Below are 27,217 nucleotides of genomic sequence, written 5' to 3' on the forward strand. Positions count from 1 at the left end.
TGGGGCAGAGGTCAGGGAAGGCCCAGGTGTCCAAGCTGGGTTGCAGGAGGTGCTGTGCCTCTTTGAGGGGGCTCAGCCAATATCAGCCCTGGCCTTCCTCCAGCAACCCCCTGGAGCTCCCACCCGGGCCTTTGGGTCACACAGGGGATGGGACACTGAGCTCCAAGGGATGGGACTCAGCCAGGGGGTCAGGGGCAAGCAAGGGTGGTGGTGGGGGGTTGTTGGGCCTCTCCTCTCACAGCAGCCCCATATTTTATTTTGAAGAGAAGGAAAATGCCTAACTCAGCCTGGAGCCTGGCAGCACATCCCTGCCCCAGCTCCTGCGGCCGCCAAGGACAGGGATAGCTGAGGGTCTCTGCTCCCACCCTGGCCATGGTCCTGACCCTTCATGGGGGCAGGAGGTGGCCCAGAGACCCTCCCAGCACCACTGGCCCCCAGCAGGGCCCCTGTGGATGGAGCCACAGACCCCCTCCCAGGATCTGCAGCCGAGGGGCTCCTGCAGGCCCAAGGACACACACGGCTTCTGCAGCCCTGCCACACGATGGACTGGGGCAGCCACAGTGGGAACTTAGCAAGGACAGCCCCAGACCACCTCCTGCCACCCCTGCACGGGGCTCTGGGGTGCCAGCTCTGGCCTCTCCCCTCCCCACAGCACTTGAAGGGGACTCAGAGCTCCTCCCTCCTGCCAGAGCTTCCCTGGCAGGTTCTCACCACCCCTCACCCTCCCTGGGATCCACAGTGCCTCCCCAGACCCCTCCCCAGCACTGACACAGCGCCAGCCAGTGTCACCACGGGAGGCTTGGGGACACTCTGCAATCCCAGCACAAACCAGTCAGGTGCCTCTTGGAGAGAAGCTGGGCCTGGTGGACCCCAGCCCCTGCCCTGGGTCTAAATAAAGCCATTCAATAAAGCACTTCTTTCCTCTTGGTTTTTCTTTTCCTTGAGACTCCCATCCCAGAAGAGGGTGGGGACAGAGGGGACAGGACAGCAGCTGTGTCCTGGGGCAGGAGGTTACGGTCACGAGAGTCAATGCCTGTCAGACAAAGCCGGGTGGGCTCCCGAGGCACGAGCAGGTGTACAGAACACACCAACAGTGCCCTCTCTGCCTGTCACATGGCACAAGGGGACATGGCAGTGCCAGCACAGGTCCCTCACCTCACCCAGGTGCATAACACAGCCCTGGGCAGCCTCAGACTGGGGTTAAACTCTGCTGTCGCTGAGCAGCCGCTCTGGGCAGAGGGACCACTGTTCTGCCACCTCAGTGATAACTCTGGCCCAGGGATGTCCCCCAGAGCCACACCCTCCCTGGGGACAGCTGGCGCTGGTGTGGATGCTCCTGTGATCTCCCCAGGGGGAGTCACCCCCCAGAGCCAGCCTGGTGACACCTGGAGCTGTGACCAGGGGCCAGAGCGCTGGGGCCAAATGACCCCTCCGTGCCCTAGGGGAGGGCACGAGGCACTGTCACAGCAAGGCACAGACTAAACAAGGTGTGGCCATGCCCCAGCCCTGTCCCCAGGGCTCCTGAGATGGCAGTGGGGCACAGGAGCCAGCCCTGTGCCCCGAGCTGAGTCCCTTGCTGGGGATGGAGGCACTCCCACCTCACTTGTGGCGCTTTTTCTTCTGCTCCTTGCGCTTCTGAGCCCTCACATCCTTCTTGAGGCGGCTGTCCACCACCTTGAACTGGCCCTTGACGCCGGGGGGACGCCGCACCCGGGGTCCCACGCCCTTCTTGGCCACCAGGTAGGTGACCTGGCGCTTCTCCTTGGCCAGCCCGGCCTTCTTGTAGATGCTGCAGAAGGACAAAGGTCACAGTGAGTTTGGCTGGGACAAAAACCAAACCCAGTGCTGGGACAACATCGGGTCCCACCCCTCCTCTGGCACTGCCACCCCTGAGTCAGCCTGGCTGGGGACACAGAGCTGTCCCAGTGGCTGCAGGGACACGGCCCCACCAGCCAGCCGAGCCACAAAGGGAGGAGTTGGATCCTGGCCTGGCCACTCACCGGCGCAGCTGGGCCACCTTCTCCCGCTCCGAGATGTCCACGGTGCTCACCACAGCCTCGGCCTTCTTCTTCATCTGTTCCAGCTTCTTCAGCATCTGGGGGACAGCCAGGGGGGACACGGCATCAGAGGAGGGACAGAGGGACAGAGGAGGGATGGGGGAGCAGAGGGGGTGGTCAAAGGAGAGAACAGGGGAATTGTGAGAGGGATGGGGGGCTCAGAGGTGGGACAGGGGCATTGGAGGAGGGACAGGGGGGTCAGAGGGAGGACTGAGGCCCTAGGAGAGGAGTCAGGGCATCGCTGGGAGCCCATCCCCACTCACCCTCCGCTTCTTTCGAGCCTTGGCCTCCGCCACCTTCTTGATGGGGCGGGCGTTGATCTCCTTCCAGCGCTGCCGATAGGCCTCGACCGTCTGCTTGTCCACGGGCAGCTGCCGGCGCCGGTGCTGCCGCTCCTCCTCCGTGAACCACTCGGGCAGCTCCCCTTCCTCCTCGTTGTAGGAGTACCTGGAGGGGCCCAGGTGAGCTCTGAGTGGAACACAGGGTCCATGTCACCTGTCCCCGCTGGGGAACACACCCTGCAGCCCCCAGCCCAGTACCTGTTGAAGGAGTCATCAATGAGGTTCCGCCGGGCCTTTTTGGAGCTGGCAATGACAGAGCCAAGGGCCAGGCCCTCTGCATCCAGGACTCTTTTCACTGTGGGACATGGGAAAGCTTGGCCTGGCTGCAGCCCAAGAGCCAGGGAGCAGCTCTGGGAGCATGGTCTGTCCCTGCCCCCATCCTCTGTCCCTCCTGAGGGGCCCCCATGGTCCCACACTCACCTGGGTTCTCAATGGGCACCACCTCAAAGCCACAGGGCTCAACATGGCCCCTCTTCCTCCCCATCGGTTCCAGTGGCCTGTGGAGAGGCGTGGGCAAGGCTGGGGTCCCTCAGCTCTCCAGGACTGGAGCTGGGGAGGACTCCCAGATCCCCTTGGCCCTCACCTCTCATCTTCACTGCTGCTGTCATCATCACTGCTCTCCTCCTCCTGAGCTTCACTGGCCTCGGGAGCTGTGGCTGCTGCAGGTGCAGGCTCAGCAGGGGTCTCCTCCTGGGCCACCTTCTTCTTCTGCTGCTCTTTCTTTGTTGTTTTTTCTGGGAATGGGAAGCACTGGTGAAACAGAGCCAAGGCAGACCCTGCCGCAGACACTCCTCTAGAGATCCTGCTCATTAAGTCTGCACTAATGACAGCTCGTTAGTGACACAGGCTGGGAACAGCCTCTGGTCTAGTGGGAGGTGTTCCTGCCCATGGGCAAGGCTTGTAACTGGCTGCTCTTTAAGGTCCTTTCCAACCATTCCGTGCTGCTGCCCAGGGCAGTGTCCCCACTGTGGCTGGACCCAGCGCCCCACACCGGGCTGTGGGACGGTTCCTCTGTGTTCCCTCACCTCTGTGAGCCTCACGCTGCCTCTCAGCCAACATCTGGGCCTGCCCCAGCTCCAGCTCTTCATCTGCATCATCCTCGATGCCAGCAAAGGCGTCCTGGGATGGGGAACAGTGGGGTCAGCCCCGGGGAGGGGGGATCAGCCCCAGGGAGGTTGTGTTGGGGGGTGTCAGCCCCCAGACAGTCCCGGGAAGCTGCTGGAGCCAAAGCTGCTCCATCATTTCTGCCCCACAAGTGGGACTCACCTTCCCGAACCACAGGCTGGTCTGTCGCTCCTCCAGCACTGACTTCTCCTCCAGAGGCACCAGCAGAGGATTCTCCACTTCCTGCCCTTCCTCCTCCTGCTCCTCCTTGTGCTTAAACTTCGGCCTGTGACAGGGAGCAGCAGGATCAGTGTCCCCAGCCCCGGCTGGCTCCCGGGGGTGCTCTCAGGGCAGCCCCTGCCCCGGGACGCCTCTCCCCTCTCACCTCTTGCCCCGCTGCTCCCGCTCCAGCTTCCTCTGCCGGGCCTCGATCTCCAGCAGCTCCTCCGGGTCCAGGTCGCTGGCCAGGGACACGTCGTCCTCGTCGTCGTGATCCGACACATAAATGTCATCGTCCCCAGGGCTGATCTCCAGCAGCGCATCGGCCGAAGCCATGTCCCCCCGGGACAGCTCGTCCAGCAGCTGCAGCACAGGTCACAGAGTCACACAGGTGACAGAGTGACACGAGTCCCAGGCCAGGCCCTGCCCCACGCCCCGGGAGCTCCCCACGCACCGGGGTCCTGTGGATGCTCCGCAGGGAGAACATGCTGGTGTCACCGTCGTCGGCGATGGACACTCCCGGCAGGTCCATCTTCAGCTCCACACGCTCCCGCTGCTTCCGCTGCTCCTTCAGGATCTTCTTCTTCTTTCTGGAGGAGGCAAAGGAATGAGGCCGCACTGTCCCCTCCCCACACAAACAGCCCGGAGGCTCAGCCCCTGCCCCAGCACTGCCAACCCCCTGGGAGGGATCCCCAGTACAGCCTGGAACAGCTGCTTCAGCTGCTTGGAGGAGCAGAGGACCTCAAGGACCCCAAACCCACAACCCCCCCAGCAGAGGGACAGGCTGACACTGCCACTGTGTCTCCATGGCTGCAGCCCCATCTCTCCTGCTCCTCTTTTTACCTCTTCAGCTCCGCCAGTTCCTCGGCCTTCATCTCTGCCAAGGCCAATTCCACCTCCTCTTGCTCCTTCTCCTCCTCAGCAGCTGCAGCTTTTGCCTCCATCTTCTCCTTCTTCTCCTCTTCCCTGCTCTCCTCCTCCTCACCGGAGCTCAAACTGCCAAAAGGAAGGAGCTCAGCAGAGCTGTGGTGGGGACAGTCCATCCCAGCCTGGGAACAGCCCTGCTCCCTGCTCCTACTTGATATCCAACTCCTTTGCCTGCTCCTTCAGTTTCTTGGCCAGGAATCGCCGCAGCTTTGTCCTCCAGTTCAGCAGGGCCCTGGGTGGGGTGGCAGCTGTTAGGGACAGCCAGCAGGCCCAGCTGGGGGTGTGGCTGTCCCAGTGTCCCCTCGCACCTGAGCTCCTTGCGGCCCAGCACCCGGATGTCCCTGCAGCACTGGCGCAGCTCCTCTGTGGTGGAGCTGTGATTCTCCAGCTCCCCATCCCCCAGTGTGATCTGGCACAGGGAAAGAGATTTAAACGCCAGCCTCTCCTCCACAGGACAGGAACAGGGGGTCCTTCCAAGCACTCACTTCGTTGGCCTTGGAGAGGAAGTCCACGGGGTTGGGAGCCTTGAGGAAGTCCATGAGGGTGAAGCGGTGGTACAGGGTGGTGTCACCCTCAGCGTAGCCCTCGGCCTGGGGGGAAAAGGGGCTGTGGCAGCCAGGGCAGGGGACAGCCAGGGCAGGGGACAGACAGGGCAGGGGACAGACAGGCAGACACCACCAGCCCTGAAGGCTGGATGGGGTCACCTAACTCGTGTCTTGCTGCAGTGGCCACCTAAATGTGTCTGTAGGTTTTACTTGAGAACTTCAGAAATCATTTCCAACCTCAACCTGAGCTAGGTCAAGTCACCAGCCCCAGCCCAGCAGTGGCTCCCAACCCCACCTCAGACACAAAAGCTGACAATGAGCTCCGTGCTCAGCTGAAGCCACTTGACAAAGATTTACTGTCCTAAAGCCACCTCAGAGAGACACAAACCCCGTGCCCAACCCCTGTAGGGTTTAACAGACCCAGCCTCACAATCCCCACTCCAGTGCTGCAGCGATCTCAGCGCTCCAAACCTCCCCCAAACTGGCTCTTCCAATACTTCCCATCCCAAAATATTCCATTTTTCTGAACAATTTTAATTATTACAGCCTCTTCAGGCCCAGTCCCGTTTGCATCTGGCCTTGCTCATACCTTGGGCTTCTTTTTGCTGACCAGCTCACTGACAGACTTGGCAGGAACCTCCACATCCTTGAAGGCGTATTTGGGGTCAAAAAACTTGCTGTCAATTTTGTCTGGAGCTTGATAACCTGGGATGAAGGAATCAGAGCCATGAGAGACATTTCTCTGGGAAGGAGAAATCAGAACTAGTCAGAATGGAGTAATCAGAGCCATCAGAGCCATTCCTCCTAGGATGGAGGAATCAGAGCCTTTCCTACCAGGATGAAGGAATCAAAACCTTTTCTCCTGGGATGGAGGAATCAGAACCATTCCTGCTGGGATGGAAGGATCAGAGCCACCAGCAGGTTTTTCCAGCCCCATGCCAGCTGCTCCAGGTTCCCCCAGGTACTCACCCTGGCACACCACAAAGATCTCGGCAGACTCATTGCGGGAGGCTTGGGGCTTGGTGGCCTGGACCTTCTGGAAGAACTGCTGGAAGATCCACAGGAGGGGCTGGTAATCCCGGGAACGGAAAACCTTGGTGATGAACCAGCCACCCTTGCACAGGAACTCACAGGCCAGCTTCAGCGCCATGAGGGTCAGATTAGCTGCAGCAGGAGAGAAGAGGGAGTGAGACAATGACACTTCACTGGGGTGGAGAGGGGTAGGAGGGGTTTCCCAGAGCAGCTGTGGCTGCCCCCTCCCCAAGGCCAGGCTGGACAGGACTTGGAGCAGCCTGGGACAGTGGAAGGTGTCCCTGCCTATGGCAGGGGTGGCACTGAACAGGCTTTAGGGTTCCTCCCAACCCAAACCACCCTGGAACTGTGTAAGAGCAGTGAGGTGTCCCTGTCCCCCGTGTCCCCACCCTGTGAGTAGGCGTCGTGCACCCAGCTGGCTCCCACGTTGGGCGCTCCATCGTTCAGCACCACATCCACCTTCCACGTCTGCAGCTCCTTGCGCAGGGCCTGTGGGACAGGGACATCCATCTGTCCTCACCATGGAGCCCACCCCACGCCCTGTGACCCCCCTGCCACCACAGGGGACCTGTGGAGCCCCAGGCCAGCAGGTGACCCCTGGGACAGTACCTGGCGGCACTTCTCGGTGGTGATGTCCTCCTGCAGTGTCACCACATTAGGAATGGGCTTGATGGGCACCAAATCCACCCCTAGTTCAAGAAAGACCCCAAATCCCCTCAAAAGGGGCTCCACCCCACCCCAAGTGGCTTCCCCAGACACCCCCTCCTCCTCCCAGGATCCCCTTCATCCCCCACAGCCTGTCCCCAGCTCCTGCCCAATGCTGCCACTCACCGATGATCAGGCTGGACACTGGCATGAATTTGGAAGCCACCTGAAGCCTGGGAAGAACAGAGAGGAACAAAGCTGCAGCAGGATCCCAGGAGAGCTCTGTGCCTGGGACTGAGCTCCCAGGCCTTGGGATGGAGGACAGAGACACCACAGGAACACACATGACACCCCAGGGCAGCTGGTGGCGCTGCGAGTGGCCTGTCCCCACTCACCACCCGCCGGGGGCCGCACACAGGTCCAGCAGGGCCCGGGCCTTCTGCAGGAACTGGAATTTCCGATTGAGCTGGAGCAGCTTGAAGGAGGAGCGGGAGCGGAAGCCTGGGGGGAGCAGAGTGGGGGTTATGGGGGTGACAGGGACTGCAGCCCTCCCTGTCCCCAGTGCTAGGCAAGGTCCTCACCCGTCTCCTTGGCCAAGTGGTAGAACTTGTCCCGCCGGCTCTTGCCCAGTTTGCTTTTCTTGCCCATGGTGGTGGTGGGGCAGCCCCTCGGGAGAGCTGGGATGTGCTGTCAGCCAAGGGCTCGGGCCTGGGGGGGAAAACAGGGGTGAGGGGCGGCCCGGGGCCCCCGAGACCATGCAGGGGTGGCCCGGCCTCCCTCCATTGCTCCCTGTGTCGTTCAGCTCTCTCTCAGTGCCCCTCCAGTGCCACTCTCACCGCCCTCCCAGTGCCCCCCTCGTCGCTCCCGGTATTGCTCCCTCAGGCCCACCCGTACCCCGCTGCCCCCAGGCGCAGCCCGGCCCCGCTGTTCTCCTTTGAAGCCTCCGACCACCCGGGATCGAGGTCCCCCCAACCCTGACACCCCCGTGCCCCCTTTCCCAGCCCGACCGCCGTCCCCGGGACACCGACACGACACCGATCCACACCCGGATCCAGATCCCGCTCCCGGTCCAGACCCCGCTCCGACCCAGACTCTGCTCCCATCCCCATCCCGATCCCGATCCAGACCCCGCTCCTGATCCCGGTCCCGACTCCGATCCAGCCGCGTGCCGGCACCGCCTTCCCGGCCTGCCCCGCGCGAACCAGCCAGCTTCCGCTTCCTCCTGCTCTGGCCGCCATTTTAGGAGTGGCGCACCCCCTCCTCCGCAGCCTGCGGGCCGAAGAAGGGGAAGGATAACGGGTCCCCTCGGAGGGGCGACAGACAATAACGGGTCCCCTCGGAGGGGCGACAGACAATAACGGGTCCCCTCGGAGGGGCGACAGACAATAACGGGTCCCCTCGGAGGGGCGACAGACAATAACGGGTCCACTCGGTGGCGTGATCACAGCCCTATCCTTCTCCTCCGGTACTTTACAAGACGGAGAAATTACCTTTGACCGTTCCAAGATGGCGGCACAGCCAGCACGACAATTACGCATGCGCATGTGCCCGCCCAGAGGGGGAAGTGCCCATCTCGGGAAGGAAGTGACGATATCACGCCGGGCGCGCAGGGGCCGGGCAGCAGACGCCGGCGGCTGCCATCTTTGTTGGGGCCCGATGCCGGCGGAGAAGATGGCGGTGGACGGGCCCGAGCAGGTGCGGCCAGGCCGGCACCGGGCCGGGCCCGGGCTGGGAATGAACCGGCGGGGCTCAGGGAGGGACTCGGGGCGCTCCGTGCTGCCCCCGGGCGCTGCTGCTGCCGGGGTTCGCGGGCTCTGGCAGCGCCGTGACTCGGCGGGTCTGGGGAAGGCGGCGGGGCCTGAGAGGCGGGATCGGGACCGAGGGAACGGGAGCTGGGGCTGCTGTGGGCACCGCTGGGAGCACGGGGGAGCCAGGACTCGGCTGGGGGGTCGGGAAGGGAGCGGGGGTCGGGAAAGGGACAGTGGGGAGCCTGATGGAAGGGGAACTGGGGACTGGGAACAGAGGATGCGAGGAGGGAAAAGAGGACCCAGGACCCGGCCTGGCGGTGGTGATGGGGGAACTGGGGCCCTGCGGGGCAGCCCCGAGTGGGCGGGGGTGCGGGGGCTGTCGGAGGCCGCTGAGATCTGTTGTCCCAGATGGAGATGGACGATGGGAAGGGCGGCTCGGGGCTGCGGCAGTATTACCTGTCCAAGATCGAGGAGCTGCAGGTGAGCACAGCTGCAGGGAATGCCAGGACAGAGTCATTGTGCTTTCAGCGGGGATGGTTCGGCCGTGTCCCTGTGGGCTCTGGGGACATGAGGTGGGGCTGTGCTCTGAGCTGGGGGCGATGCTGCCCCTGACTGAGGGGCTGTCCCAGGTGCCAGGGTTGGTGGGATATTGAGATGGAATTGTTCCCTGGGAGGGTGGGCAGGCCCTGGCACTGGGTGCCCCTGGATCCCTGGAAGTGTCCCAGGCCAGGCTGGACAGGGCTTGGAGCATCCTGGGACAGTGGGAGGTGTCCCTGCCATGGCAGGGGTGGAATGAGATGAGCTTTAAAATCTTCTCCAACGCAAAGCATGCTGTAATTCCACGCTAAAAGCCATGGTGTGGGTGAGCCCACAGCCCAAGGCTGCTCACAAAGCCTTTCCCCTTCAGCTCATTGTGAACGAGAAGAGCCAGAACCTGCGGCGGCTGCAGGCGCAGAGGAACGAGCTCAACGCCAAAGGTGGGGCCTGGAGCCTCCTCCTGCTCACCTGGGCCTTGGGCTTGGGGGGCTCTGGGCTGGGCTCGGGGGGCTCCAGCCCATGGGGCTGGTGCTGAGCTGTCCCTGCCCCTGTCCCAGTGCGGTTGCTGCGGGAGGAGCTGCAGCTGCTGCAGGAGCAGGGATCCTACGTGGGAGAGGTGGTGAGAGCCATGGACAAGAAGAAGGTGCTGGTCAAGGTACGAGGCTGAGCTGCCCCGAGGTGGCAGGGCTGCAGTGTGGGACTGCCCCATGTCCCCATGGGGGATGGGTCAGGGCTGTGGGGTGGGATTGTCCTGTCTGGAGGAGCTCACTGGGATGGCTCTGCGGAGCCTGGGGCTGCTTCGGGGTGTCCGGTGGGGTTGGAGCTCCTGTGGATGTCCTTCAGCAGGGAATTCTCAGGGAAACCACTCCTGGGGGTAATTGCTCCTTTCCAGGTGCACCCAGAAGGCAAGTTTGTGGTGGATGTGGACAAGAACATCGACATCAATGACGTGAGTGCCCCAGGGCTGCGGGGGGTCCCCAGGGCTGGCAGGGACACCCAGCCCCTGTGCTGTCCCCACAGGTGACCCCCAACTGCCGCGTGGCCCTGCGCAACGACAGCTACACCCTGCACAAGATCCTGCCCAACAAGGTGGACCCGCTTGTGTCCCTCATGATGGTGGAGAAGGTCCCGGACTCCACCTACGAGATGATCGGGGGCCTGGACAAGCAGATCAAGGAGATCAAGGAGGTCATTGAGCTGCCCGTGAAGCACCCGGAGCTCTTCGAGGCGCTGGGCATCGCCCAGCCCAAGGCAAGTGCTGCTCTGGGGGACTCCCTGGGCTGTCCCCGTGTCCCCAGCCAGGCTCTGAGGCGCCGTGTGGCCATTCCAGGGGGTGCTGCTCTACGGCCCCCCCGGCACAGGGAAGACCCTGCTGGCCAGGGCCGTGGCCCATCACACCGACTGCACCTTCATCCGCGTCTCCGGCTCCGAGCTCGTGCAGAAGTTCATCGGCGAAGGTAACGGGGCAGGGGTGGCTCTGGGGGACCGCGGGGTTGGGTGGGCTCGGGGCTGGGCTGAGCCCTGCGCCCCTCAGGGGCCCGCATGGTGCGGGAGCTGTTCGTGATGGCCCGGGAGCACGCGCCCTCCATCATCTTCATGGACGAGATTGACTCCATCGGCTCCTCGCGCCTGGAGGGCGGCTCGGGCGGGGACAGCGAGGTGCAGCGCACCATGCTCGAGCTCCTCAACCAGCTCGACGGTTTTGAGGCCACCAAGAACATCAAGGTAGAGGGGCCAGCCCTGCCTGGGGTGCAGCCAGCCCCACGGTGCCCAGGGTGGTGACAGTTGTCCCCCTGTGCAGGTCATCATGGCCACCAACAGGATCGACATCCTGGACTCGGCCCTGCTGCGCCCCGGCCGCATCGACAGGAAAATCGAGTTCCCCCCTCCCAATGAGGAGGTACCAGAGCCACCCCCAGCTGGCCCTGTGCCCACCCTCTCCCTGGGAGCCACTCCTGGGCTCCAACCCTCCCTGTGCCCCTGCTGCAGGCCCGCCTGGACATCCTCAAGATCCACTCCCGGAAGATGAACCTGACCCGGGGCATCAACCTGCGGAAAATCGCGGAGCTGATGCCGGGGGCCTCAGGGGCTGAGGTGAAGGTGAGCTGGGGACTCTGGGGACAGGGGGCTGGCATAGGGGGCACTGGCTGATGTTCTGTGCTGTCTCCTCAGGGTGTGTGCACAGAGGCAGGGATGTATGCACTGAGAGAGAGAAGGGTGCACGTCACACAGGAGGACTTTGAGATGGCCGTGGCCAAGGTGGGTGACAGTGGGAGGTGACGGCACAAAGTGTCCTGGGTGGTGTTTGCCAGAGCACAAACAAGGGGGTTGTCACCGTGTGAGTGACATGGGAGAGACTGCTGGGGCACACAGCCTGGTTGGACAGAGCGCCTGCTGAGCAGTGCAGGGCTGAAACTCATCTTGGGATGGTTTTGGGGTAATTAATGCTCAATTTGGGCACTGAATGTTGGACCCACCCGTCCCCTCCACCCCAGGTGATGCAGAAGGACAGTGAGAAGAACATGTCCATCAAGAAGCTGTGGAAGTAATGCGAGGCCGGAGCTGCTCCCTCTGTGCTGTCAATAAAAAGCTGCTGTGGCCAGCCGTGGGCACTGAGTTGGGGATGGATTTGGGGTCGGGGTGAGGGCTGCAGGACACTGCAAACCCCTCCAGCTGCAGGACACAGCACACACCCCACAGAGCTGCTGCTAACTGCTTTTATTAGAAAAGATCCAAAATAGACAAAAACTGGTTACACAAGAGGCAGAGCAGGCACCCCTGAGCCCAACCCTGGGCATCTGTAAACGCCCCCCCCGCCTCGGGAGCCTGCAGGGGGGCAAAGGCACTTCAGTGGTGGTGGCAGTGGTGGCACTGGCCCCGTGGTCCCCTCCCTCCCCCCCAGTATCTCCAGTTCTTGGTGCCCCTGTGCCCCCACTGGCTGCAGGCTCCTGGGGCAGAGTCACCCCTTCTGCCCCCAAACCTCGTCAAGACAAGTGGTTAATTATGGAATGATGTGAAACAGCGGGAGGGGGAAGGAATAAACTGATTGTCACAAACTGAACCCCAATCCTCAGTTCCATATTCCCAGAGCAGCCCTGGGAGCCTCCCCAAGCCCCTGCAGAGCCCAGTGCAGGAAGAGGAGCTCAATCAATATATTAATTAATTAATCAAATACAAACCCACTGTACAAAATGCTGCCTTTTTTTTCCGTGGTTTTTTTTTTATATAAAACCTGTTCACAAAAATAGTGCAAAACGTCGGGGCCGGGGGAAGCTGGCGTTTGGAATGACGAACTTTGGTTGAAGGGGGGCAGGGCGGGGCCTGCTGGGCTTGGGCTGGGGCTGGGAGCTCCTCCGCCTGGGCACGGGCAGCGCTTCCCGGCTCCCGGAGGGATTTTGGGAGCGGGAGGGGAGTGGGAAACCCGCGGGGGCTGCGCGGGGAGGGGCGCGATGCAAAGCGGAGGAGGCGCTGCGGGGGTTTGGGGGGAGCGGGGACCCCGCTGTGCTCGGCCCGGGGAGCCCCGGGGGCTCCCATCCCTCCAGGCACATCGGGTTTGTGCAAGTGCTGTGGCTTCCAGTCGGTACCGTCCGGCTCGGGCAGCGCGGCGGGAGCGGCTCCGGGGCCCGCCCGCCTTAAGTGAGGCGGATCCCGAGCACTTGTTCCAGTTCCTGCCGGCGCTGCTGGACCTGCAGACACCGCGGCCGTCAGGGAGGGACAGGGGACACCGCCCGGTGCCCCAGGGATCTGTCCCTGCCCTCCCAACGTCGGCCCCAGCCCCGAGCTCACCTTGGCAAAGATGTGTCTGCCCACAGCCTCCTGCGCCCAGGGCTGCTGGTAGAACTCTGCGCGCCGCTCCTCCTCGGGGTTCCCGATCACGTCCGTGATGATCTGACCCAAACAGGACGGCAGTGAGCTCCACAGCATCCACACCCCTCCCTGAGCTCCAAGATGGACCCAGACCCCGCCCTGCCCCTCACTCTGCCCAGCCCTAGGGCTTCAGAGTCATGGAATTGCTAGGGTTGGAAATGGAATCATGGAATTGTTAGGGTTGGAAAAGACCTTCAGCCCTTACCCCACAACACCACCACCGTGCTCACCACTGACCCGTGTCCCCAGGGGCCACATCCATGGTTCTGAACTCCTCCAAGGATGGGGACTCCACCACTGCCCTGGGCAGCTGTGCCCGCGCTGGACAACCCCTTCCATAAATTTTCCCCAATATCCAACCTAAATCTCCATAGCAATTGTTCCCCTTCACCTTGAGGTCTCTGCTCTGGGATTTGATCCATTCCTGGATGAAATCCTGCGGATTGTTGCTGAAGCTCAGCATGAAATCCCTCTGTGTCTTCAGCTGGTTGATGGACTCGATGGTCTCATGGATCTGGGGAGGTGACAGGGGTCTCAGAGGAGCTGTGTCCCCGCACAGGACATGGCTGTCCCCTCTTGCAGGGCTGTCCCTTGGCAGTGTCCCCTCCCACCTTGGCATCCAGGGAGGCGATTTCCTGCTGGTTGGTGGTGGAGGCCAGGAAATTGCTCATCTGGGCTTTGAGGGGATCGTCCACCTCCACATCGATGTCGTAGCAAGCCGTCTTCTTCTGGTCGTTGGGGTCCACACTGGGGGAGTGGGGTTGGGGGGAGCTGCTGAGCCCCCACCTGCCTGGGGTGGATGGACCCCTGACAGTAACAGCAGTGCCCCAAGAAGCCTCGAATTTGGTGGTTCTTCCCCTCCCAGGTGACTTGTGCTGGCCCTTCAGGCTGGAGACCTCAAAGCCTCCTGTGCCCCCAGCCCATGGAGCCCCCCAGCCCTGGGGACACTGCTTGGCTCACTCTCCACCCTTGGGGCACTCGCAGCCCTTGGGGACAGTGCCTGACTCAATACCCACCCCTGGAGCCCCCCAGTGCTGGAGACACTGCCCAGCTCACTGCCTACCCGCCCTGAGAGCCCCCCAGTCATGGGGACACTGGATCAGTCCCCACCTCATTGAGCCCCCCAGGGACATCCCCACTACCCACCATACAGAGCCCCTCAGTTCTGGGGACACCACCCCAGGACTGCCCACCTCACGGAGACCTCCCCAGTCCTGGGGACACTGCCCACCCATGGAGCCCCTCCAGCCCTGGAGATGCCAGTGCCCAGCCAGTGCCCAGCCCATGGAGCCCCTCGGTGACCGTGCCCACGCTGTGCCCCCACCTGATGGTGTGGTTGATGATGATGGGGTCCGGGTGCTGCAGGAGCCCCGCCAGCTTCATGGGGATCTCGGAGAAGCGCATGCGGACACAGTTGAAGATCTGGGGGGCAAAGCAGAGCCTTTGGCACCCATGGCAGGGTCTGCCCTCACCTGTGCAGCCAGGTGGGGCATTCCTAAGCTGGTGGTGCAAGCCAGAGCCCAGGGAAGGGGCACAACCAGGGCCTGGAGGGGCTGTGGGAGCCGGGGAGGTGGCTGGAGGAGGTGGGAATGTGCAGGTACCTGGCGGAAGTAGCGGTTGCAGTTGATGAACTCCTTCTCGTGGCTGTCCTGCAGTTTGTTGTGTTTGATGTAGAGCCACAGGGCCTGCATGATGCTGGCCCTGGTCTGGGTGTGCACCCCCAGCAGCCGGGCCAGCCGCGGGTCCAGCTTGTACTGGGGGGGCTGCGGGGACAGCTGGGGTCAGGCACAGACTCAGCAGGGGGAAAAGCCCTCCTGGAGCAAAGCCCAGCCTCTGACCCATCCCTGTCCCCCCCCGGAGCACTGAGAGCTCAGCTGTTCCTGGGACAGCTCAAAGGATGGGAACTCCACCACTCTCTGGGCAGCCTGTCCCAGTTTTTAACTCCCTTTCCATGGAGAAATTCCCCCTGCTCCCAAAGAAGAGGCACTCGGGAGTGTCCCCCACAGCCCCTGTGTCACTGCAGCTCCATGCCCAGAGCTCCCTGTGCACCTTTTGATCCCTGCATCCCCCAAAGGCCCTGTCCCGGTTTTTAACTCATTTTCCATGGAGAAATTCCTCCTGCTGCCTGAAGAAAGGCGGGGTCTGTCTGGCCCTCGGGAGTGTCCCCCCCAGTCTGTGTCACTACAGGTCCATGCCCAGAGCTCCCTGTGCTCCCTGCATCCCCAAAGCCTCACCCAAAGCGCTGCCCCAGCCCATCCCCACCCTTGGGTGCCCCGAGGTGGCCCCAGGCCGTACCTGGTGGTCCAGCATCAGCAGCAGGGTGCACTTCACATTGACATCCCCGGGACGCTTCACCTGGAAGCCGTCGGTCTCCTGGGTCGTGGGCATCCGGTGCCACTGCGAGGGACAGCGGGGACACTGCTCAGGCCAAGGCCACGGAAGCCGCCCGCCAGCAGGGACTGAGTCTGCTGAGCTGGGGCTCTGGGCAGGGTCTGGCACAGCCACACAGCCTGGGGCACCCCTTGGCAGCTCCTGATGCCAGTGGTGGCAGCTCAAGAGCTCTCCCAGTCCATCCCATCCCGGGATGTGCTCCAGCACTGGGGCAGTTCCAGCCCTGAATGCTTGGGGTCCAGGGCTCCCACAGATTCCGGATCAATCCTGCAGGGAATGTGCATCAGAGCTGCTCCCAACATCCCTAGAAGGGGGTTCAGCCTCTCCACAGAATCTCCCAGGGCAAAAGCATGAGCTGGGTGCAGGAAGAGCTCCAGGCAGGAACATCCAAAAAAGGTCTGATCCCTCTCCCAGGCATGGCTTAAATGCCCTAAGGACCCTCCAGCTCAGGGACAGGCAGGAGGGCAAATCCTTCTTCCCACACAGCACTGGGATGAGCCTCCTGTGGGATCAGCACCCACGTGGGGACCCATCTGTGCCAGGCTGGGGGGGAAAGCTGCCTCTAGAGCCACATCCCTGACCCCACACAGCACAGCTCCAGCTCTGGCTGAGGACCTGGGGTGTGAGGGGTCAGAGCTGAGCTCCGCCAGGGAAGGAAACCTCCCTAAACCTGGGATGAGAAAGCAGGACAGCGTGGTTCCTATGGAATGCCTGGCATTGCCCCTAGCCCCAAAACTCTGCTCAGACCCCTCTGCCACTAGGACAGGACTTGAGCCGGGAGCTGAGCATCAGGGGGAGCAGCAGGGCCGTGCCCCCATTTCCCACCGGGATCCCTTCCCACCTCACCTCCACCAGGTGATTGTCTGGCCCATAGAGCTCCTTGTCCAGCTCGATCACGAGGCTCTTGAAGAAGGAGGAGAACTTCCTCTTCTGCTTGCTGGGCTGCAGACAGGGCAGCAGAGATTCCTGATCCCAAATCCAGCCCCAGACCCTGGAGCGGGGCAGGGGCTGCCCCAGCTGAGCTCCCAGCACCTCCACATCCCTCCTGGATGCTCCTAATGCACCAGTGCTCCTCCTCCCACCACCTCATCCCTCCTGGATGATCCCTATGGACCAGAGTTCCTCCCACCAGCAGCTCATCCCTCCTGGATGGTCCCTATGGACCAGCTCCTCCCACCACCACCACCTCGATCCTGACAGACCAGCTCCTCCCTCCCTCCCGGAGTTCCTCCCACCATCCCTCCATCCCTGCTGCATCCTCACATCCTCCAGCAGTTTCCCCTCCACACGGAGCTCCCAGGAGGCCACACGCTCCCCGCCCTCTCCCTCCTCCTTGGCCGGGGTGAAGGTGTTGGAGATGTAAATCCTGAGCTTCCGCTTTTGCTGTGACAAGGGAACAGAGAGAGGGATGGACGGAGTGAGAGGGACCCGCAGCACCCATCTCCATGTCAGGATGAGAGGAAATGGTCCCAGGGGAAGTTTAGATTGGATATTGGGGAATGTATCGACAAAAGGGTTGTAAAACATTGGAATGGGCTGCCCTGGGCGGAGGTGGAATTCCCCATCCCTGGAAGTGTCCCAGAAACGTGTGGATATTCCCCCTGGGGACATGGCTTAGGGTGATGGTTGGATTTGATGACTTAGAGGATTTTTCCAGCCTTAAGGATCCTGTGATTCCATGAATCCATGACTGCCAGCCCCCCTCCCAGCCCCCCCTCACCGTCAGGGGTTTCTTGATGGCCTCCTGGATCTCCATCCTCTTGCGAGCAATGGTTTGGTCCAGCTTGCGCTCGAAGGCCAGCAGGTCCATGTAGGCCTGGGATTCTGGGACCAGCTCCCGGATCTGGACACAGGAATGGACAATCCTGGTGTGCTGGGACGGGCTGGACCTCCCCACAGCCTCAGCAGCCAGGGAGACACCAGGTGACAAGTCCAGCACCCAGTTCTTATTTTAAACCCAGCCTGGAGCCCTGCAAAGCTCCGCCCAAACCAGTCTGGAGCCTGTTGCTGTTCCCAGCAGCATTCCTGGTGTCCCAGCACGAAATGGAACCCTGGAATCTCAAGAGGGACTCTTAGAGACCTCCTGAGATCTCCACCCCACCCCATTCCTGCTCCTTGCTTGCACAGAGTCCAACCTCACCCTAGCCCTCTCCTGCCACGCCAGAGGGAGAGACAGAAACATTCCAGGGTGGTTTCAGATTGAACAGAAATTCCCAGTGGGCAGGAAGGAACTCAGGGCAATCCCTTTGAGACCCCCCATCCCTGCAGCAGCTCAGCTCTGTCCCCGAGGCTAAGGTGACACTCACCCTCTGTGGCAGCACCTTGTCAGCCATCTTCCTCCTCTTCACCCTGGGAAACATGGAAAAGTTACAGCTCCCCCAGGACATCCAGCTGCCTGCCCGTTGCGGGGATGGATATTGGGAAAGGTTCTTCCCCCAGAGGTGCTGGCACTGCCCAGGCTTCCCAGGGAATGGTCCCAGTCCAGGGCTGCCAGAGCTCCAGGAGTTTTTGGACAGCGCTGCCAGGGGTGCACAGGGTGGGGTTGTTGGGGGGTCTGGGCAGGGCCAGGGGTGGGATTGGGGGTCCATTCCCACTCAGGATATTCCTAGGGGGGAAGGTGTTGGATGTCCTCCAAACTCTGCTCTTTCACCCTGTAATATACTCTCTCAATTTTCTGTTGGGACAGAAATTTGGGGAAGGAAATCCAGGAAATCCTGGAGCAAGCGGAGGTGATAACAAGGCAAAGCCAGGGCTGCAGGACAGAATTCCCAAATTTCCCCTCTGAAAGCAGCCATCTCATTCTCCCAGAGCTCCAAACAAAAGCTACTGCCAGTAACTCCCTTATACCCAACTCAAAGCAAACCCTGCTGTGGTGGGGCTGAAATCCAGGGAAAATCCAGCTGGGCTGGGTTCAGTCCTGCCCACTGCAGACTGCCATCATCCCGAGCCCATCCCGGTGCCCAGCGAGCTCCTGCTGAGCCTGGGCACAGCAGGAAATGCTCTCCTCTGTTTTCCTGCATGGGAGATGGGCCAGAGTCCAGCAGCACAGGGAATTCCTGTTTCTCCAGCTGCATATGGGGCAGCAGGACCACCCAGGAGGGCTCTGGGGGACCGTGCATGGTCCAGGAGAACACTCAAGGACAGGTCAGAGCCCCGCTTTGGAGCAATTCCTGCCCCATCCAACCCCTCCTGCCTGCAGGCTCTGGACACCCAGAGCAGCTGGCAGCCCCTAATCCCTTGATCCGCTGACTGGGAGCAGGGAATGCCCGGGCAGCTGAACCTGGCTGATCCCCGATCCCAGTCCCCAGCCTGGTTCCCATGTCCCTGTGGGTGCCAGGCTGCTCCCTGTCCCCAGTCCCAGCTCACTCTGGCTGTGCAGGGTTGGGATGTCCCAGGAGGGACCAGGGAGCTAATGGAGCTGCCAGGGAAGGGAATGGGACCTGAGCATCCATGAGCACCAAGGGGTCCTGCCCAGAGATTCTAGGAACCAAAAAGCCCCCACAGGGAGGGATCAGCAGGGCTGGGAACTGTCCCAGAGGAGGAGCAGCTGGCAGAGCCCAAACAGAGTCCTGCCCTGACTGCAGCTCCAGGGAGCATCCCTAAAATCTGCCAGCCCCATCCCACAGCCACATCCAGCCACATCTGTGCCTGCCACAGCCAGTGCCCCCCTGGAGGATGAGGAGGACCCCCAGGAGCTGCTGCTGGGGACCCCACAAGGCTCTTTGGTTCCTGGTGTGGAGATCAGAATGAGGGGAAGCTGCAAACTGAGGGATCTCTGCCCCCATCCCAAAACATCCCATTCTTGACCTCTGGCAGGTGCCAGGCTGGAGGAAAACCCTGCTGGGTACCCCCCTCTGCAGCAGGACAGGAGCTGTGGCACTCTGCATGATGTGACACTTGTGACACACTTGGGACCTCGAGAGGGTTTGGGGACTTAAAGAGGGTCAAACCCTGACAGGACACAGCCCTGGGATCCCTGTCCTGAATGGAATTACAGCCATCCTTTTACAGCTCTGGATCTGCAGTGACATCTCATTGATATCCACACTTATATTATTTATATTTATATAGCTTTTTCCAAAACAGGGCTCTCCTGTGCTCTGGAGAAGTTTCCCAGGAGAACCTGTTGGGATTGAATTATTGTGCCTGGTCTGAACAAAACAGCTCCTGGCTCACTTCAGATGGAAAACACAAAGTGAAACACATTTATTGAGAAGCAGGGATGCAGCCTCCTGTCAGCAGGGATTAGTGTGGTACTCCTGGGAACATCCAAGGAGCTTGGAGCACCCTGGGACAGTGGAAGGTGCCCTGGGGTGGGACTGGATGGGCTTTAAGGTGCTTCCACCCCACCCATTCTGTGATTTCACCAAGTATCCTCCCCCGGGATCCCTCTGGGACGGGACACCGCCGCCCTTACCCTCTCCTCGGGGTGGCCATGGGTGGCTGTGCCTGGGGGGTCAGCAGGCGCTTCCTGAAGGGATCCATCATGGCCTGGGGCAGGCCGGGCCTCAGCGGGGTGGCTGCTCCATACGGGGGGGCTCCCGGGGGTCCCACCTGCAGCCCTGCCATGGGCATCCTGCCCCCGGGGGGCATCCCGGGGCGCTGCTGGAAAACAGGGACACAGGTGAAACAGGACCCTCGCTGTGGTGGCGCCCACCCACCCTCGGGGCAACCCACCCTTGGTGCCACCTCTTCCCAAGGACGCATCCTGGGCCCAGGCAGGGAGCAGGGAATGGCAGCAGGAGCTGCAGCTGCAGGAAGAGATGGGAAAGCAGGAAGAGGAGGAAAAGCTGTGCAATGCAGGGAAGCCTGGCCCGGCAGCTGTGGAGCCAAAGTCAGGCTGGTGGCCCTGTGCCACCACCTCGCAGCTGCAGCAGCACCAGGACACCGCCAGCAACATCCCCAGCCCGGGGACCTCGTGGGCTCCTCTGGAAACAGCACAGGAGGGAGCAGGGCAATCCCACTTCCTCCCACAGGCAGGAAGGAAGTCAGGGGTGGAGGAGGCAGGAGCTCCCCCCTGCCAGCAGCCAGCTCCCGTCCTTCCCCTTCCAGGGACACACACAGGGAATTTGGGAGCCACGACACAACCTCGAGGGGTCCCAGCCCTGGCAGCCCCTCTGCACCTGCAGAGCACTGATTTAGCAGCCCCCACTGGTGCCTCAGGTGCCACCAGGTTGTCTCCTGGGTACAATCGGTCCCAACCCCCAGGACCCAGCCCTCCTGCTCCTCCCTGCTCCACCCTGGGGCTGATCCAGCAGCTTCCTGCAATCCTTTGATCATCAGCTCCCCCTGCCAAGGTGGGAGGCTGCGAGAGCCACCGAGCCAGCAGAGCAACATTTCAGCCCTGCCCCGGGCTCCTGACGTGCCAGGACATCCCCAGAGCCCTGCAGGGCAGGGAGCCAAGGAAACACCTCATTCTCTGCACACAGGAATACATCTGGGACCAAACCCTGCATGCAAGAGGGTTGGGAATATGGGATGCAGCCGGCCTGCCCTCCACAGCTCAGAGCTGTAGCAGGGGTTGGTTTGATGGAGCCGCAGCATAAAAAACCCTAAAAAACACCCCCACTTCTGTGAAAAGCTGATAAACACAAACCCAAGAGTTCGAGCTGCTGCTGGTGCCTCTGCCAGCGGCAGATCCCAAGAGCAGGAGTGTGTTCCAGGCAGGGCCAGGGCAGCAGCAGGGCCCCAGGATTAGCTGCACGTGGAAGCTCAATCCCCCCAGGCCCAGGCTGAGCCCGTTACACAACAAACAACCACACAGGGCTCTAAGCCTTTGAAGCAGCAACCCCAGAGCAGAGCCTGTGCTCCAGCCCGCCCTTCCCCAGGGCTCCTCTTTCCTCCTCCCAGCTCCCAGATGTTCCTCTCCTCCTGCTCAGCCCCCATTGTGCAACTCCTTGTGACTCCAGCAGCAGCATGGAGGGCCAGCAGGGCCAGCAGCACCTTTTTGTGCCAAAACCACAAGACTAGGACCTGGTTTTTTTGGGTTTATCAAGAAATCTCTTGTGGCAGGGCCAGGCAGACCCACCCGCACCCCGTGTACCACAACAAGCCACAGTGAATGTTGTTCTGCAGTTCAGCTCCAGCAGGGCTGTGAAACCCCTGTGGAACCCAAACCTGAGCTGACACCTGCCAGGGCTCCTGGAGAGCGGAGAAACGTCAAGAAGGAGCTGGGAAACTTTTAATTTGAAATTCCTGGGGCCCCAGAGCTGCTCGGTGCAGAGCTCAGGCTGGAAGAATTCCCTGGAGCCCCCAGGAGCAGGACACGGCTCCAGGGAAACCCTGCCCCGGGTGTTTTTCAGTGCCTGGAAGGCCAGGGAGGCTCCACAGATACATTCTCTGCCCTGGGAATGCTGTCAGGAGCTGCTTGGGCTGAGCCAGCTCCTGTCCTTCGGCCAGGGCAGCCCTGAGGTCTCTCCTCCCTCCCTCTGCCACTCCATGGAGCACATTTCAGATCTATCCCTGAAGTGAGAGATTTGGAGGCTTCAGAGAGTCTTTGACAGTCCCACGTCTTTGGGCAAGGTCTCTTGTGTGTCTGTCTGCTCTTCCAGGGCTCCATTGGGACAATTCCATCAGCAGGGAGAGGTTCAGCACAAGGATACACAGATTTGTCACACTTTAACTACACCATCACCTCCCATACCATCTGAGAACCATAAGCCACAGCCGAGCTGGGGGGGGAGTGACTTCCAGCCCACCAAGGACCCACACTGGGTCGTGTGGATGAGCAATAACAGCTGGGCAGAACCCCCCACACAGATTTTTCCTCTCAGTTTACTCTCAGGATTTTCAAATTTACAACAGAGAAGCCTCTTGGCTCAAACAGTCACCAGTGCCTGGGGCAGACGTGCCCCCAAAGTCTCCCAAAGCCTTCTCACACAAGCCCAGCCTAAAACCTCCAGCCAAGCCAGGAAGCAGCACCACAGCTCCAGGGTGAAGCCTGTCTCCAGCCTGCTTTGGAAAGCCTGGAAATTCCCAGGACGCAGAGGACTTGAGCTCAGGAAATTCGATTAAACCAGCTCCAAGCAGGAGCTCACTGCTGCCCAGCACCCGCTGTCCCTGTGCCACCCCCGGGGCCGCCCCGTCCCCTCCCCTCAGAGGGGCGGACAAAGGGCAAACCCTGCGAGCTCAGCGCGAGGAAAGGCCTGGATGCCATCCAGCCCTCCCTGGAGCCTCTGGAAGCGGGACAGCCAAGAGCTCGTGTCTGCTCCCTGCCAGGGACGGGGCTGCGCCCGGGGGTCAGCCCAGGTCACTGCACAGCCCACAGGCCCCGGGGCAGCTCAGCCCCAGCTGAATCCAATGGGAGGCTGGAAGCATTCCTGAGGGATGTTTGCTGGCATGGCAGGAACCTCTGAGCCTGCCAAAGGCCCCTTCTTCAGGAAGGGCAGCCCAGAAATCAGGGGCTGGTAACAGAAAGGAGAAGCAATAAATATCAGGATGAATCTGCAGGAAGAAGCTGGGCTGGAGAGAGAACTTGAGGCAAAGCAGGAATTCTGCAAACAGTTCCAGAGTCGCTTCATGTCCCCTCCAGGATCCTGGCTCTTCCCTGCACTGCCCCAGCCAGGGAGGAAGGCTCCTCCCCACACCCATCCTGTCCTGCTCCAGGATCCAGCTCTCTGCACACTGACAGGGAATCAGGGAGCCAGAGCCCACATCCATCCTCACCCAGGATCTGGAGCAGAGCCTGGCCCAGCACCAAGAGCTCTTCCTGCAAGTTCCTCCCCTCATGCCCAGGCAGCAGCACTTCCCACTGGGCCACAGAAACAATCCCTGTTCAAACAGGATTCCAGCTCCACACCGGGCTGGGCTCCAGGAGAGCTCTGCTGCCCAGGGCTTTGTGTGAATTGGGATCGGATGAGCCCCCAGCACACCCCAAAAGGGTGATTTTCCCCTTTGTCCCTCCTTATCTGTGAGCAAGTCCCTCTTGGGAGGGTGCCAGGGAGAGCCTGGGTTGGTGCTGGCACAGACCTTGGGCTGGGAGGTGCTGCTGGGATGGAGATGTGCTGCTGCAAACTCTGCTGCAGCTCCCTGCAGGCTCCCAAATTCCCCCACACTTGGAAAACCTCCGTGTTTGTCACAGGAGGAGCTCCAGGAGCCAGATCTTGGCTGTAAAGCCGACATGAGGAAGTGGTAAATCAAAGGGAGAAGGGCACAGCACAGGCACAGCCCCCAGCATATCCAGGACACATCCTGGAATATTTCCAGCAACAGCAGAGCTGTCCGGGCTGGACAAACCTGCCTGTCCACAGCTGGAGCCCTGGATGTTCCAGGGCAGGGAAAGGAGAGGTCACAGGGATTCAGATCCCACAGGGGCAGGAACAGCAGCAGGAACAAGGAACAAAGGTGTTGGCTCCTCCTGGGAGCTGCGGGAGGCTGTGGGGAGGAGCAGAGATGGGCCTGGCACAAACCCTGCCCGTGGTGCTCCTGCAGGGCCAAACCTTCCTGAGGGCCTCCAGGGCTCTCGAAGGGCCCTGTGGGAGCAGAGGGAGCAGCAGTCCTGGGGGTGTTGATGTTTCCCAGGAGCAGCAGAGCGTGCCTGGGCTCTGCTCTGCCCCCCTCCCCCTGCTCCAAAGGACAGTGTCCATCTGCTTTGGATCAGCGCTGGAAGCAGCTCCAGGCTCCGGCTCTGATGAAACCTGCCTTGGAAAGCCTCTCCCTTGGGAAGGGTGGGGTTATCCAGCACAAGCAGCTTTCTGGAACAGCTCCAGCCCTGGCTGTTGTCCCCTGGCCCCCTCCAAGCCAGTCTCAACCACTCCATGAGCAGGAACACTGCTCTCCCAAAGGGGTGGATTTCTCCCTCAGTACACCCCCTCCAGCATGTCCAGACCTCCCCAGTTTCACCTGGCACAACATTCCACAGATCTTCAGCTCCTCTGTCCCGCTGCCTCCATGGATTTCTCCATGAAGCACGACTTTCCTTCCCACTGCGATCTGCCCAGGGACAGGATCACAGAGCTGCTTCCAGGCTTGGGACTTCTCAGGCTGCAGCAGCCTCCTGGCCCAGGGAACCCAGGCTCTGTCCTCCCAAGATGTGCCAATAAAATCCATTTAATGGGGATATAATTCTGCCCCAGGGAAGCATCAGCTGGGGGTAACTGCAAGGCCAGAGTGCTGAATTCCAAGGTCTCATCCCACACAGATCTACACTGCTCCAGGCCACGGTGTTAATCCCAAAACTTGGGAAAAACTCTTCTAAACCTGAAACCTGCACCTGAAAAACCAGGAAGGCTTCCTTCTGCTGAATTTCCATGGAACTTGGCTGATGGGGCTCAGCCTGGGCATCCTGGCTGCTCCAGGGGCAGGAAGATGGATCGGTGGGCAGATCTACCCCCACCCCCCACCACACCTGATCCTCCTGCTCCTGGAAAAAGATCTCTCCTTCCTGCTCCAGGCACGGCACCAGCCCCTGGCTGCTCTGGAAACATCAGCTCCCACCAAAGCAGAGCCCCCTGGATTCCCTGCCTCGGCTGCCAGGAAATCCCCAGCAGGCACACAAGGATGTCCAAAGGACAAGCATATGTTTAATAATCCTGAGATTAGAGCCCTTAAGTCCTCGCTGGCCTGGCCAGGGCCTCTTCTGTCTCCTGGTGCCCAAACAACGCAGCTCTTCCTAAAACTGGGACAGAACCAGGCCCTGGGGGGATGGCATGGATGGGAGGGGCTGTTTTCCTCAGCCTGGGCATTGCAAAACAAAGGGCAGACCCTCTGGATCCTCTCCCAGGCTCGGGGAGAGGCCACTCAACACCAGACTGGGGGCTGGATCTGGCTGTGCCAGCAGTGCTGGGCACTCTGGGGACATCACCGAGGGGACATCACTGTGGGGACACCACTGCGGGGACATCACCGCGGGGACATCACCCCCTGCTCCCAACACCTGCTGCCGTGGGGGGAGCAGCATCTGCCAGCCTGTTTACCCGGCTGCTCCCAGCTGGATTTTGCACCCTGAACATGGAAGGTCAGGCAGTGCCCCCGCCTCCAGTTACCAGCGGCTCGCACTCAGCCAGTTCAGCTTCCAACACCATTTTCTGGCGTTTTGAAGGCTGCAGGAGGAAGTTGTTTCCTCATCCTGTGTTAAGGAGCCATAAATTTCCTGAGCTTGGTTTATTTCCTGAGTTTTAAATCATACAAATCAGGCACAGCTCTGGAGCAGGCAGCGGCAGCCCAGGAGACTGTGTTGCACAACTGGGCTCCTCCATTTCCAGCCTGCCTGGAAAACTGAGCTTTACACCTGAAAACTCATTCCCAAAAGAATCAGCACGAGCTTGGGAGTGAACTGAGAAGCCAGGTGTGCAAAGGGGAGCAGGAATGTGCGTCAGGATATACTTCTTACTGCTGGAATAGCATAGAAACGTGGAATGGTTTGAGTGGAAAGGGCTTTAAAGCCCATCCAGTGTCACTCCTGCCATGGGCAGGGACATCTTCAACCATCCCAGGCTGCTCCAAGCCCTGTCCAGCCTGGCCTTGGGCACGGCCAGGGATCCAGGGGCAGCCACAGCTGCTCTGGGCACCCTGTGCCAGGGCCTGCCCACCCTCCCAGGGAACAATTCCTTCCCATATCCCATCCATCCGTGCCCTGGGCAGTGGGAAGCCATTCCCTGTGTCCTGTCCCTCCATCCCTTGGAAACACAGTTCTTACTTCCTGAACTTACTTGTAAAAGATGCCAGGCTGAAATATGAGTGATTTCATGCACTTTTTGAGGGCTACTCATTGTTTTGATTTACTTTCCCTAACATTAGTGAGCGCCTGCTCCCCTCCTCTGCCACTACCCAAAACTTCGTCCTTCCGGAGGACACATCGAACAAACTCTGAGGTTACACCGAGGCAGCACCTGCACACCACGCGTTATCTCCGCCTTCGCCAAGGACACAAACGGGTTCCCGGCGGGTCCGTGCCGGGGGTGGGAGGGACGGGAAGGGACGGGAAAGCTGCGGAGAAGGATCGGGCTCGCAGCCCCACGGGAGCGACCCCGGCCCGTCCACCTTCTGCGGGAGGGGACGGTGCGGCCGAACTTTTAGCGGGTTTTGAGGGTGAAGAGTGGGAGCAGGGAAAGATGGAGGTGTCCCGACTAAAAAGCGCAGCAGAACGGCTCCACCGGGGGTCCCGGGCGCGCCGGGCCCGCTCTGGGCGATGCCGGCCAGGCCCGGCCGCGCTGCCCCGGGAAGGCCACGCTGGCCCGCCCGGCCCCCCCGGCGCTGGCCCGGGGCCCGTGGGTGTTCCCGCGCCCTTCCCGCCGCCCCGGGACGCCTCACCTGGTACTGCGCGCCGGCCGGGCCCATGGCGCGGTAGCCCGGGGCGGCAGCGGGCGCGGGGCTGGGGCCGCGCAGCAGGGCGGTGCCGGGCCCCGGGGCCGGCGGGGCGGCGGCGGGGGGCAGCGGGCTGAGCGGGAAGGTGCCGCGCCCGGCCATGGCGGGACCGCAGCGGACGGGACGGGGCGGGGAGGCCCCGGCGGCGGCTCCGAGCGTCGGCGCCGGAACGGGAACGGGAACGGCTCCGCGCCCGCCGCCTCAAGCCCCGCCCACGCCGCCTCAGGCCCCGCCCTCCAACAGCGCCTCAGGCCCCGCCCCCGGCAGCGCCTCAGGCCCCGCCCCCGGCAGCGCCTCAGGCCCCGCCCCCGACAGCGCCCCGCCCCCGACAGCGCCTCAGGCCCCGCCCCCGACAGCGCCCCGCCCCCGCGGCACAGCCCAGGCATAGCCCCGCTCCCTCAGGCCCCGCCCCCGCAGCGACACGCCCACGGCGCCGCGCGCATACCCGGGAGCTCCGCCCATCCCTGCAGAGACTCCGCCCCCAGCGTGCGCGTGTGATA

At 61.7% G+C, this 27,217-nt stretch overlaps 3 protein-coding genes across 7 annotated transcripts; 1 reads left to right on the top strand and 2 right to left on the bottom strand.

The window, feature by feature from the left end:
- Nucleotides 1-218: 218 nt before the first annotated feature.
- On the bottom strand, nucleotides 219-8,151 carry FTSJ3 (FtsJ RNA 2'-O-methyltransferase 3). 3 transcript variants are annotated; one of them, XM_063404091.1, is made up of 22 exons: nucleotides 7,998-8,151; nucleotides 7,452-7,578; nucleotides 7,266-7,371; nucleotides 7,057-7,103; nucleotides 6,835-6,914; nucleotides 6,615-6,714; nucleotides 6,163-6,357; nucleotides 5,783-5,898; nucleotides 5,134-5,238; nucleotides 4,957-5,057; nucleotides 4,800-4,880; nucleotides 4,565-4,717; nucleotides 4,176-4,311; nucleotides 3,888-4,084; nucleotides 3,665-3,788; nucleotides 3,424-3,517; nucleotides 2,982-3,132; nucleotides 2,819-2,895; nucleotides 2,597-2,693; nucleotides 2,321-2,504; nucleotides 2,001-2,095; nucleotides 219-1,789 (listed from the first exon to the last, which is right to left on the bottom strand). In XM_063404091.1, the coding sequence occupies exons 2-22, from the start codon at nucleotides 7,516-7,518 to the stop codon at nucleotides 1,600-1,602; spliced, it is 2,496 nt and encodes an 831-aa protein (XP_063260161.1). In that variant the 5' UTR covers nucleotides 7,519-7,578; nucleotides 7,998-8,151; the 3' UTR covers nucleotides 219-1,599. The 3 variants fall into 3 exon arrangements, with proteins under 3 accessions (XP_063260161.1, XP_063260162.1, XP_063260163.1); XM_063404092.1 differs by lacking the exon at nucleotides 7,998-8,151 and adding an exon at nucleotides 7,916-7,939; XM_063404093.1 differs by lacking the exon at nucleotides 7,998-8,151 and adding an exon at nucleotides 7,899-7,921.
- Nucleotides 8,152-8,423: 272 nt separating this feature from the next.
- On the top strand, nucleotides 8,424-11,757 carry PSMC5 (proteasome 26S subunit, ATPase 5). The gene is made up of 12 exons (XM_063404096.1): nucleotides 8,424-8,565; nucleotides 9,027-9,098; nucleotides 9,526-9,595; nucleotides 9,713-9,810; nucleotides 10,048-10,104; nucleotides 10,176-10,406; nucleotides 10,486-10,612; nucleotides 10,690-10,880; nucleotides 10,957-11,055; nucleotides 11,145-11,255; nucleotides 11,328-11,414; nucleotides 11,651-11,757. The coding sequence occupies exons 1-12, from the start codon at nucleotides 8,527-8,529 to the stop codon at nucleotides 11,702-11,704; spliced, it is 1,236 nt and encodes a 411-aa protein (XP_063260166.1). The 5' UTR covers nucleotides 8,424-8,526; the 3' UTR covers nucleotides 11,705-11,757.
- Nucleotides 11,758-11,858: 101 nt separating this feature from the next.
- Nucleotides 11,859-26,954, bottom strand: SMARCD2 (SWI/SNF related, matrix associated, actin dependent regulator of chromatin, subfamily d, member 2). 3 transcript variants are annotated; one of them, XM_063404095.1, is made up of 13 exons: nucleotides 26,664-26,952; nucleotides 19,831-20,015; nucleotides 17,720-17,762; nucleotides 17,134-17,256; nucleotides 16,677-16,796; nucleotides 16,260-16,355; nucleotides 15,318-15,419; nucleotides 14,624-14,785; nucleotides 14,347-14,444; nucleotides 13,634-13,769; nucleotides 13,414-13,536; nucleotides 12,942-13,043; nucleotides 11,859-12,841 (listed from the first exon to the last, which is right to left on the bottom strand). In XM_063404095.1, the coding sequence occupies exons 1-13, from the start codon at nucleotides 26,817-26,819 to the stop codon at nucleotides 12,788-12,790; spliced, it is 1,500 nt and encodes a 499-aa protein (XP_063260165.1). In that variant the 5' UTR covers nucleotides 26,820-26,952; the 3' UTR covers nucleotides 11,859-12,787. The 3 variants fall into 3 exon arrangements, 2 of the variants coding, with proteins under 2 accessions (XP_063260165.1, XP_063260164.1); XM_063404094.1 differs by having other exon boundaries at nucleotides 19,831-20,018; XR_010081163.1 differs by lacking the exon at nucleotides 11,859-12,841 and having other exon boundaries at nucleotides 13,018-13,043; nucleotides 13,634-13,812; nucleotides 19,831-20,018; nucleotides 26,664-26,954.
- Nucleotides 26,955-27,217: the final 263 nt, after the last annotated feature.

This window comes from Prinia subflava, chromosome 8, assembly GCF_021018805.1.
Source record: "Prinia subflava isolate CZ2003 ecotype Zambia chromosome 8, Cam_Psub_1.2, whole genome shotgun sequence".
Classification (NCBI taxonomy): Eukaryota; Metazoa; Chordata; class Aves; order Passeriformes; family Cisticolidae; genus Prinia; species Prinia subflava.

What these genes read in the sequence shown, in the direction of transcription:
- FTSJ3 (XM_063404091.1), bottom strand. Translation starts at nt 7,518, where the DNA reads ATGGGCAAGAAAAGCAAACTGGGCAAGAGCCGGCGGGACAAGTTCTAC. An exon ending in AGTGTCCAGCCTGATCATCG is followed by an intron (nt 6,915 to 7,056) that starts GTGAGTGGCAGC and finishes TTCTTGAACTAG; the next exon opens with GGGTGGATTTGGTGCCCATC. An exon ending in CTGGGCCGCAAGGAGCTCAG is followed by an intron (nt 4,881 to 4,956) that starts GTGCGAGGGGAC and finishes CACCCCACCCAG; the next exon opens with GGCCCTGCTGAACTGGAGGA.
- PSMC5 (XM_063404096.1), top strand. Translation starts at nt 8,527, where the DNA reads ATGCCGGCGGAGAAGATGGCGGTGGACGGGCCCGAGCAG. An exon ending in TGGGCATCGCCCAGCCCAAG is followed by an intron (nt 10,407 to 10,485) that starts GCAAGTGCTGCT and finishes TGGCCATTCCAG; the next exon opens with GGGGTGCTGCTCTACGGCCC. An exon ending in AGGCCACCAAGAACATCAAG is followed by an intron (nt 10,881 to 10,956) that starts GTAGAGGGGCCA and finishes CCCCCTGTGCAG; the next exon opens with GTCATCATGGCCACCAACAG.
- SMARCD2 (XM_063404094.1), bottom strand. Translation starts at nt 26,819, where the DNA reads ATGGCCGGGCGCGGCACCTTCCCGCTCAGCCCGCTGCCCCCCGCCGCC. An exon ending in CGGCCGGCGCGCAGTACCAG is followed by an intron (nt 20,019 to 26,663) that starts GTGAGGCGTCCC and finishes CCTGTTTTCCAG; the next exon opens with CAGCGCCCCGGGATGCCCCC. An exon ending in ATGGCCACCCCGAGGAGAGG is followed by an intron (nt 17,763 to 19,830) that starts GTAAGGGCGGCG and finishes CATGTTTCCCAG; the next exon opens with GGTGAAGAGGAGGAAGATGG.